General features: G+C 39.9%; 1 protein-coding gene across 2 annotated transcripts; it reads right to left on the bottom strand.

The window, feature by feature from the left end:
• Positions 1-3716: 3716 nt before the first annotated feature.
• LOC107656831 (trichohyalin-like) lies at positions 3717-11140 on the bottom strand. 2 transcript variants are annotated; one of them, XM_016444783.1, is made up of 5 exons: positions 11097-11140; positions 9399-9539; positions 8347-9000; positions 7864-7866; positions 3717-5651 (listed from the first exon to the last, which is right to left on the bottom strand). In XM_016444783.1, exons 3-5 carry the CDS (start codon positions 8921-8923, stop codon positions 3847-3849), a joined length of 2385 nt encoding a protein of 794 aa, XP_016300269.1. In that variant the 5' UTR covers positions 8924-9000; positions 9399-9539; positions 11097-11140; the 3' UTR covers positions 3717-3846. The 2 variants fall into 2 exon arrangements, with proteins under 2 accessions (XP_016300269.1, XP_016300268.1); XM_016444782.1 differs by lacking the exons at positions 7864-7866; positions 9399-9539; positions 11097-11140 and having other exon boundaries at positions 8347-8990.
• Between the last annotated feature and the right edge of the window lie 420 nt (positions 11141-11560).

Genomic DNA, 11560 nt, shown 5'->3' with positions numbered 1-11560 from the left:
TGTCAGTTGTTTGTGAACTAAATCTGCTGTAAAGGGTGATCTGTTTAAGCCCACTGAAATGCTTGAATGCAGACACATCAACATCAGAGTCTCTATGTTTTAGGTTAAAAAACCCTGAAACATTAAAATAACACAGACTGAATAAAATAACTCATGCACGTTCATATTCACCGCTGCCATAACGTTAAGTTTTGTTAAAATGCTACGCATTTAGCCCTATGTGACTTCTGTTTTTATATTGTTTATCAACAGTATAAATGTTTATATTGTTTGGATTAACTAGTCTCTCTCATTCACTGTCTGTTTAGGCTTGTTAAGTGCAAATCTACGGAGCCTCTGTACAAATCAGCATGGTACACATTATGTTATCATTACTAACTTGCTTAATATTCAGTCCACATGCATGAAGTGTAAAACGAGAAGGGCATAACCTTATGAAAAAAGAAAACATGCAAAAATCGTGGTTGCTGCGGTTCTTGCTTTCCCCTGCGGTTTGCTCGTCAATAGCGTGGTATTGCGATATTGCGGTTATCCTGACAGCCCTAACACACACACACACACACACACACACACACACACATTTTAATGCTAATTTGTAAGAAGCTTTAGGAACATCTATGAAATAAATGCAGTAGCAGCTCCTGGCCATTAATTTAGGTGGAGCTTCTGGGTCGTAGCTCTGTCTTATGATTAATCTTTATAAGTTTCACATTGTAATTGCTGAACACACGCAGACACGCTTCTGGAAGAGGTTTGGTGTCTTTGCGAAACTCCGCCAGATGGTGGCGCTATAATGTTGAATAAATGGATCTTAATACACAGGCACAGAATGTTATCTTATTCTGTACTCTTATTTTGTCTTGTCTACAGTCTGTGCATAAGCATTCAAGAAAGTTTTTTTCATTGTATTTTGTACATGATACTTACACATGACAATTAATGACGTAAAAAAAAACTAAAAAACATTTAATGTTCTATTTAATAGTTCGTACAAAATTTCTAACTCTTGTCAACAATTACTTACCCTCACGTTGTTCCAAACCCTTTAGGACTAGAGTTCATCTTTGAAACTAAACCTGAGATATGTTACTAAAACCTGTCTCCCTCCCTCGCTCAGTTTAAATTCAATTTAACTTCATTAAAACAAAACATAAAAAGTAATCCATATGAATTGAGTTGTTTCAAAACTAGCAAACGGAAATTGCACCAATTGACTGTTGAGATGTAAAAAATGTAACCCATTCTACAACCCATTTTTGTAGAAATGACCCAATAAACTTTAGGAATAAGCCAACAAGCGACCCAATATGTTTATAATCAACCTAATGTTTTTAGAGTGAAGCGGACATGCATCTCGACAAACTCAAGCCTTCGTTATTGTGGGAGAAATGAGACTGAAGCAAGACCATCTTTTAGAAGTAGCTGATACATGCTTTTTATTACTGTACCTTTTAGACATTGAGTATCCCAAGCCTACTGCTGCTGTTTGGCAGTTTCTACAGCACTCAATACTCTATATTCAGCTCCATCAACATAATGTCAGCAATTTACAGTTTATAATTGCATTGTGTGTACTAGCTTTGTACTAGGCTTTTGTTTGTTTATTTATTTGTGATTCCTGTAAAACAAAAAAACAAAACCCCAAGTAACGTAATAGGATGTAATAACACAATTGCAACCAATAACTTAATTTAAGAGAAGTGTTTGCAACTTTAATTATAATGGAAATAAAGTATTTTCAATATATTTGTACACTGTACATTATTATTTACATAATAATAATGCCAGAATGTTTAAAGCAACATTTTGGCCAAGTAACCCAACAAATTAGTTATTTTATAACCCAATTTATTGGGTAAAACTTACTACCAATGCACTGGGTTAAAACAACCCAACAACAGGTCAGTGCTATATCGACCCACCACTGGGTTATCTGTTGGGTCATTTTTAAGCAGTTGAGTTATAACTCAGAACTGACCTATCGGTAGTCCCCGCCCCCCTTAGTTACTGTTGCTCACTCAGACAAACAAACAGAGTTGCTCACTGTCTTACAATGACAGCAGTCAGTGAAAACCTTCTTCCGAGGCGTTTCTGATAAATTTGGGACACAGATGGACCTTCAAGTGGGACTTAAATATGCCATGAAGGGATATATAAAAGATATTAAAATAAATGTGCAAAAATACAGATCACAATGCAAACGGGAGAATTATGTTACGGTCGTCACGATCGCAATGACAGCATCCCGGATCAACACCGTTCATATATTCCTGCGGCGTAAGATTAAATGAATTTACATTTAACCAGATTAATACAGAGAGGCACTCTAATATAGACCTTCATTTATGTTTTTTTGACTTTCACTACACAGTACATGACGTGAGAACAGTTCGCTATTTAGGTTTGTACGTTAGCATGGACTCATTAACTTTAACGCTAACGTTAGCTAGTTTTAGCCAGAGATACCTTTCTGAAGCACAAGATGACATTAACGTTCTGCTTGAGCAGATGAAGAGTGTAACTTAATGAGAGTATGACAAGCGGAAAATAAACGTTTTCGTCTTCATTGTGATTGGGGTTGAATGCTTACAGACATTTTGCTCTGTTTTGGTTGGATTTAGGAAATGGAATACAATAAATTACATTGCTTATCCTCTCAGGATAACTGGAATTAGTGTTACAAGTACCCCAGGCACATAGTTTTTCCATTTTTGTAGCATAAACACCATTAAACCGATGTGAGCTTCGGATCTTCCAATGTTACTCTATGGCGCTGAAACCTACAGATGTCCGAGTTCCGCTCCTCGTGCAACTGATACTCGACTGCCATTGGCTCATCTGCATTCGAGGGGAGGGACTTACCGATAGGTCAATTGCGGGTGTGTGGGGAGAGACTCTGAGCTGGCGGCCATCTTGGGAAGAGACTCTGGTGCGATGACCACAGAACAAGAAGGTGCAGAAAACACAGGAGCGACGACCATAATCACGGGAACTCCCGCTGCCGCCGGAGCTTGCCCATGTTGGGTTAGGGTTAACCCTAGGATTAACCACGTGCAGGCTTTATTTAAAAACGTAGCCAGACAGGCAGGCTCAATCACCAGCAAAACACCAATATGCAGGGCGAGACAAAAGAGTAATCCAAATAACAGGCGATGGTCAGGGCAGGCAGCAAACGATCATAAAAAAAAACAGGTAAACAGTTCAAGGTCAAAAACACGAAGCCTAAGGAAAACTAAAGAAACACTGGAAACATAGGAAAACAACGGAACGGATGGCTAGGAATAACGATGCAAACATACTAACAATACTCAGCAATGTGTGGGTGACAATGTCCAACCTAAATAGTCCTCCTGATAGGAAACGGGTGGAGTCTGAAGATTAGTTCCTAGGCAGGGGTTATGGGAAATGGAGTCTGGAATGAGTGGCAAAGGTATGGGATGAAGTGCCCTTTATAGGGTAGCTCATGGGCACTCCAGCTAGAGATCGTGACAGCAGGATATAAACGTGCAATTTTAGAGAGAGAAAAAAATCTGAATTGTTAGATTAAAAACTCACAATTACCTTCCATACTTGCGCTTTAGAGAAGGAGAAATATAGAAAAACCCTTCACATGTACTACAAAAGACCAGTGCCAGTTACTGTATTTGTCTGATCAACAATAGGGCCTTTCGCACCGCGGGAACCCTTTCATAGTACCAGAACTAATTGTGGAACTACCCACTTTTTGGCGTTTTCGCACCGCCGGAACTGGGCGTGATTTTAGTACCGGACTGCCTTTTTCTAATGTTTCAGGAATATAGAAATGTTTCACATGACATGACATAACTGAATATCTATTAGCTCCTTTTACATTTCATATAGTTGTTCGAGTCTCTCCTTGAGCTCCTGAACGTGCTGCTCTTTTCTCTTTCTGAAATCATTCAGTTCTTCTCTTTGTTCTCTGGCTTCATCTTGATGTTTCCTCTTCATCTTCTCTATTTCATCTTCATGTTTCTGTTTCATTTCATCACACTCTTTTTCTTCTCTGTATATTCTTTCTCTCTCTTCTCTTTCTCTTCTCCAGATCTCCTCCTCTTGCTCTAGTTTCAGATCTTCTATCATTTTCTCCCATCTCTTTCTCTTCTCCACTCGTCTCTCTTCATCCTCTCGTTTTCTTCTCTTCCTCTCCTCTTTTCTCTCTCGCTCCAGCTGCTCATAACGTCTCTTCACTTCCTTTATCTTTTCTTCATATTCTCTCTCTTTTTCCTCTCTCTCTCTTTTCTGTTTCTCTCTCTCCTCCTCTATCATCTGTTCTTCTTCTCTCGCTCTTTCAGAAATCTTTCTCTTGTTCTCCAGTTCTTCTTGTTTTTCTCTCAGCTGGTCATTGTGTCTCTCTCTTTCCTCGTCCTCTCGTTCTCTCATCTGTCTGTTCTTCTCTTCCTCCCATTCTCTCTGCTGTCGTTTCATTTGCTCTTGAGTCTCTTTGCCACTTTCTGCCTCTTTTATTTTTCTCTTCCATTCTTCTCTCTCTTTCTCTTCTTGTTCCTTCATCATTTGTTCCTCTGAATCTCTCTTTTTTATTTCCTCTTCCTGCTTTTTTCTTAACTCTGTCATGATGTGTTCATGATCATTTCTCATATTTTCTTGGTCTTGGTTATATTCTTCTTTTCTCTTTCTATCTTTTTCTTCTCTTTCTTCTTGCTGTTTTTCATACTGTATCCTCTGATCTTCAGTCTCTCTCTTCATCTTCTCTATTCTATGATCATATTCAGTTCTTTGCTGTTTCTCTTCTTCTGATTGTTTCTGATCCTCCGTCTCTTGTTTCTTCTGCTCTGATTTTTCTTTCTCCTCAAACTCTCTCCTGAGTCTTTCCTCTTGTTCTCTGAACTTGTTCTTCAGTCTCTCTCTTTCCTCTTCTGTCCTTTGTTTTTTCTCCTTCAGTCTCTTTCTTATACTCATGTCTTCCATGTCATATTTGGCTTCTAATTCTTCAATTTGAGCCAGATTTGTTCTTTCATGCTCTTCTATCATTTCCATTCTCTGCTCAGTGGAGATCGCTGCCTCCTCAAACATCTCATTAGTGAAGTATCGGCCCTGATTAATCTCTTCTGTCATATTTAACAGATGAGTAACTTGTGTCTGATCTTGTGTTTCTGTGTTGTTAAAAGCCAGGAATCTGCTTCCACAATCACTGATCAGTTTCTTGAGATCAGCATCTTTACTTTTCTCTACATATTCTTCTATTGTTTGTCCTCTCAGATCATCTCCTCTAGTGAAGAGAACAATGCAGAAATCTGCTGCTTTTGAGCCAAAGATCATCTTGATCATGTCTAAAGTGTCTTTCTCTTCTCGAGTGATTCCTCCCACACTCAGCACAATGATGAACGCATGTGGTCCAGGTGCTGACAGTGAAATACACTTCATTATTTCTTCCTGCACTTGTTCATTCGTCAGTGTTGTGTTAAAGAGTCCTGGAGTATCAATAACAGCTACTGATCGACCATCAACTTCACCAACTCTCTTCTGACAAACAGTGGTCACCAAACGTGAACTAGCTTCACTGTGAAACTCATTTTTTCTGAGGATAGTGTTTCCTGTTGCAGATTTTCCACTTCCTGTCCTCCCAAAGAGCAAGAGTCTCAAACATCCCGGATCTGATGGTGAATCTTCATCTGAAAATGACAAATAATAGAGTTTACAGATTAACATTAAATTTGACCCTGAGCAACAAGTGTTCAACTCAAACCTGAAATGAAAACTATTTGCAAAAGTGCATCTCAGTGATTCTCAATGTTTGTTTGCGTTTCCACTCCCATCCATTATACAGCATATGCATTATACTTTTTTTGTTCATATTTACCAAGAGGGCTCATAATTATGACCTTGACTGTATATCACTGTTCAGTGTGTTTTTAAACATACTGTATAAAAACATTTAAGTACACACTAGTACTAGCAAAAAAAAAACATTTGTAATTCGTAAAAATACACACTGTCTAGTGAAGCAGAAATAAACCTTTCGAACATAATGTGAAAGACGAGTGTTTTATTCATGTCAAATGCAAATTGTGCAGGTAACTATAAAGCTTACTCCATTCATCTTCGTTAATAAGTGGCTTATTTGGGTGGGGGTCCCTTAATGCTCCCCACCCAAAAAAAAAAAGGATAAATGTCTTCCCTGTGAAGGAGTGGATCCTGGAGCCCCACCTCCCTTTTTATTATATCCTTTTGAACGATTAAATGTTAACTATAAGCAGAATATTGTTTGAACCTCTCACTGTGAGAAAGTATGTCTTATCACTATGTTTGGGGAAAGCTCCCTGAACGAGTACAATAAATAAAGAATTAAATCAAGAACCTTCAAACATTTATCTAAATTTAATAAATTCTTGAATATCACTAAAACCTTATTCATCCCAGTAGTACAACAAATGTATTTATTTTAATGTTGTTGCGTTGCATAAAAGGAAAGACAGCAACACGCAATAACCCTTCTGCCGTGCCATTGGCTGCCGTCATTGGACCAGTGGGCGGACCTTACAGTAGCCAATCAGAATTCTGAAGCTTGAAGTAATGACATAGCTTACTGATTTCTGTTACAGTATAATTGCTGCTGTATTTGATATATGGGCAGAGCGGCCTACGAACTCCTTGCTGAGTATTGAAGCCGACGTCTGCTGATGAAACTACAAACAAATTTCTTTTTTTTTCCTTGATTGATTGAATCTCTGATTCCTGGACTTCATTCATCATAACTGGTCTATGGGTCTTCACACGAAATCCATAACTTTTTTTGGCATGATGGTCTGAAAATGATCTGAGCCAATTTTAGTGAAAATCAAACCAACGGTGTAGGTAGGAGGAGTTTAAAAACATACGTTTTTTGGAAAATGTTAAATGCCAGAAAATGTTTCATGACAGAAAATTAAGTCATATGGTGCAACCAAATTGTCGAGGCAAAGAAAATGTAAGGAAATGTTTCATTTAACATTGTTTTTGTTGTTCTTATTAAATTAAAAAAGCACGTCATTGAATGCCAAATAACAGATTTGATTTGGCTGGACAGTAAAAATATCATTATCATCCGTTTCCCAGGGAGAAAAAAGCCCATAGAAATCATATATGATTGATAAACAAATGAAAAGGTTAGAAATTTGACATTCGAACTTTAATCATGTGGCTTATTACAAACAGCAGCTACTCGGCAAAAAAAAAAAAGCTTTCTTATTAATTATTCTAATGGAAAAAAACTGAAGGATTTATCTTAAATGTATTACTTGCTTAACACTTTAGAGGTTTTTATGTCTGTATGCTAGACGCTAAGTTAAAGAAAGCTGACAGATGCAGCATTTAAATAAACATCAAGAATTAGTCCTACAATAAACATTGCAGAAATATTTAAAAATTCCTTTCAATTAATATTTAATCAAGAACTTAAAACTAACTTTGTAGTCATAGGTGTGAAAAAAACACCTCTGCACCATGATAGTGTCACGCCCATGGACTGTCTGTGTGTGTGTGTCTCCCCACATGCTCCACGTGACCCAGTTTCTTCCATGTGTGATTGTCTCATTTGGTTCAGATGTGTCTCGTTACTTACCTAGTTAAGTCCTGTATTTAAAGTGTTGTCTGCCCTGTGTTGCTTTGTCCGGTGTTAAACGTTTCAATGTGCTACGTGTGTCTCCAGCCTGCCCTGTGTTTGGATTATTAAAGACTGTTGTTAATGATTATCCCTCGTCTCCGCGTTCCGTGCTCCTCTCTGTAGCAATCGTGACAGAACACCAGACCGACCGACTGGACTGAGCTGGAGGGAAGCTATCATCCAGCGTCTGGAGAGCGTCCATCCCCAATCCAGAGCACAGCCAGACCCAGAGCCCAGCCCACCATCTCCCTGCTGTGTGGAGCTTAATGTGTTTTCTCCCTCATGTGCCCATATTTGGTCGTTCCCGTTCCTGTCCTCGTTATCCCATTATTAGTTGATTCCCCTCACCTGTCTATCCCTCGTTTAGTAGTTTAGTATTTTAAGTGTAGTCTGCTCCATGTTTCCTTGTCAGGTCTTAAACGTCGTTGAGTTGTGCTACGTGTGTGTTCCTGCCTGCCCTGTGTCACCCTTTCTGAGGATTATTAAAGACTGTTATTTGTGTTTACTCCACGTCTCCTCGTTCCTCCCAGTAGGCAATCGTGACAGATAGTAAGGAAAAAGTTGCACTTTTGAATAATTTTGTATTGTATTGCTTTTTTATAGATTTTGTATTGTTGTTTTTACAAACACTCCACCCCCTTTTGTATTGTATTGTAAATAACCTGTAAGCTTATTAATGTGTATTCTCACAAAGATTCTTTATTCATAAAAATGAATGCACTCACCCAGTGTTTTGATATTCTCCTGTAGCTCTTCGATTTCATTGTCTCTCAGTTTCTCCTCTAGTTCATTTCTGACTCTCTTCTCTGAAGCTCTCATATACGTATGAAGAGAATAGGGTTCAGTCTTCATGCTCTCTATACGATCTAACAGGGCTGAGATCTGTTCTGAGTTTCTCTGGTCCTTTAACCCCATCACACTGTGCCAGCTCCCATAGAGACTCACAATCCTCTGAGATTCTGTGGATTCTACTAAATCTGACACACTTTGGTCAACAGTGAGTTCAGTGATGAAAAGCACTATGAAGTGCTCTTGTGAATAAAATATTCCTTTAATCTTCTCCATTTCTGCTCTGTCTTCATTAGTAAGTGGACTGACAGGAGTAACGAGGATGAAAACATGAACTCCAGGATCACAGAGAGACAAACAGAGATGAGTCTGACACATCACTTCCTCCTCTGAGAGCTGAGAGAGAGCTGGGAGCTCTATTACACACATCTGCCGTCCATCCATCTTCTCCTCTTTCTTCACAAACACATTGCTCCTCTCTTTCTGAGGTTTACTCGTTACCCCTCTAAACATTCTAGACACTGAGTTCTTGAGTGTTGGATTATTTCCACACAGCACAATGTTCAGCTTTGCTTTCCCAGTAGTCAACATTCATTACATTCATTAGAAACAGATGATTTAGTTCAGCTTTGCTACCAAATGTATACTTCATTAAACACTATTATATCCAAATGTATACTTCATTAAACAACAACAAAACTATTATATTGTAAAATATAATTACATTGCAGTGCATTCTTTTATCAACTGAAAGTTTGGGTGAATCCACTCTCTATGCAACACTCTATTCAAAAATATCTACATTTTTGTTTTCAACCAAAACAAAACAGATCAGTGAAAAGAAATACTGGTTCAATTAACACAGCCTTATTTCTTATTTTTCTCCCTGTCATTTTTTGTCTCTAAGACAATGTAACTATAAAAGGACAAAACCATGATCATAGATCATATTCTTAGAAGTATTATCCTGAGAAAGACCGCAACAAACCTCCTCCATCACTAGCTGTTTTTGTGTCCTTCTTTTTCTCGTCTCCTCTGACTGAAGCTCCAGATCTGCTCAGATCTTCATCCACTGATGTTCCACCTTCATCCTCACACGTGTCACAGATGAGAAATTCTTCATATATCTCTATAGAAGTAATATTGACAGATAAATCTAGACATTTGTGACAGAAAAATGCATTTTTTAAAAATTCAATGGAGTTTGGATGGCACACAATAAAATCCCACAGGAACCTCAATTTTTTTCATATCAACTTCAAATTTGAAACATAACTTATTTAAACATAAGGCTTTCATTTTATACCAATTTTAGAGTAAAACGTGTTATGTACAATATTTATTATATATAAAATAAAATAAAATTAATACTGCATTTTATTTACAGTAAATTTAAACTTCTATAACTTTTCTATACTTTAATGTTTTGAAAAAAATCCACTTTTGCAATAATCTGCTAATTTTCGTCTTTAAAAAGAGACCAACCTTAGGTCCGTATTCCAAAGTGTATATAAATTATAATAATTTAAGTTTGGATAGTGCACTTTCATGCCTATTTTAAAAAATGGGAGGTGACAGTTAAGGGCTTAAATAAACATCAAGAATTAGTCCTACAATAAACATTGCAGAAATATTTAAAAATTATTTTCAATTATTATTTAATCAAGAACTTAAAACTAACTTTGTAGTCATAGGTCTAAAAAAACCACCTCTGCACCATGATAGTGTCGCGCCCATGGACTATCTGTGTGTGTTTTCTCCCTCATGTCCCCATATTTGGTCGTTCCTGTTCCTGTCCTCGTTATCCCATTATTAATTGATTCCCCTCACCTGTCTATCCCTCGTTTAGTTTAGTATTTTAAGTGTAGTCTGCCCCATGTTTCCTTGTCAGGTCTTAAACGTTGTTGAGTTGTGCTACGTGTGTGTTCCTGCCTGCCCTGTGTCACCCTTTCTGAGGATTATTAAAGACTGTTATTTGTGTTTACTCCGCGTCTCCTCGTTCCTCCCAGTAGACAATCGTGACAGAAGACCCGACCAAATACAGTATCTTTATTTGCGTTTTCCCCTTCGTTTGTTTTCCGTGTTTTGTACAGTGTTTTTTGTTTCCGTTGTGTTCCCCATGGATCCCCTCGCTTCTAAGTTTACCTCCCTTGCCCGTAAAGACCTTCCCTTCTTGGAGTATGCTGTGGAGTTCAGCCAGCTCGCCGTTTTAACGGCCTTCGATGACGCTCCGCTGAACTCCCTGTTCTGGATCGGGGCCAATTACTACCACCCCGTCAACCTCCAAGACACCACCGGACTGTGCTGGAGGGAGGCAATCAATCGGTGTCTGGAGTGCATCTACCCCTGATCCAGAACACAGCCAGACCCAGAGCCCAGCCCACCATCACCCTGCTGCGTGGAGCAAGGGCCTGAGCCCACCACTGACGGAGAGCCAGAGCCCGTCGCGACCAACGAGCCATCGCCTAGGAGTGCGACAGAGCTGAGGATCGCCACGGAGCCAAAGCCTCACGGATCGTCAGACCAGGTGCGAGAGCCGGCTATAATGCCCGCCATGAGGGAGAAAGCCGCGGACAGAGAGAGCGCAGAGAGGAGCTCCGCCCCCTGCTCCGTGGCTGAGGGTGAGCGGAGAATGGATCTGAGTGAATGGAAAGCAGAAGGAGACCTTATTGACTTGTATACCGACCTGCCTCCTCTCCTCCCTCCTCCGTCGGTGACCTCTGTCCCTCCCGTTTCCATCCCTTCGGCTCCACTGCTGCCTTCTGGATCCCCACCTCCATATCGGTCGCCTGAGCCATCTGCTCAACCTCGGCCCTCCGGATCCTCCCTGTCGCCCTGGCTCATCGGCTCTTTGCCTCGGGCTCCTCCCTCCGCCGGCTCCACCGTGGGTCATCATCATGGCTGTGGCCTGGGTCCCGCTTGTTTCCTCCTTGGCTCCTCCCTCCATCGTCACCTCCCTGGACTCTGTCTGCTGGCCCCCTCCCGGGTATCCGTCCTCCTCCTGAGCCTCCTCCCAAGTTCCCACCCGTCCCTCCCCATGTTATATCTACGGCGCGAGGACGCGCCTTCCGGGAGGGTGGCGATATTTCACGCCCATGGACAGTCTGTGTGTGTGTGTTTTCTCCCTCATGTCCCCATATTTGGTCGTTC

Source organism: Sinocyclocheilus anshuiensis, unplaced genomic scaffold (assembly GCF_001515605.1).
Source record: "Sinocyclocheilus anshuiensis isolate Anshui unplaced genomic scaffold, SAMN03320099.WGS_v1.1 scaffold5603, whole genome shotgun sequence".
Lineage (NCBI taxonomy): Eukaryota > Metazoa > Chordata > Actinopteri > Cypriniformes > Cyprinidae > Sinocyclocheilus > Sinocyclocheilus anshuiensis.
This window is presented reverse-complemented; position numbering and strand designations above follow the sequence as displayed.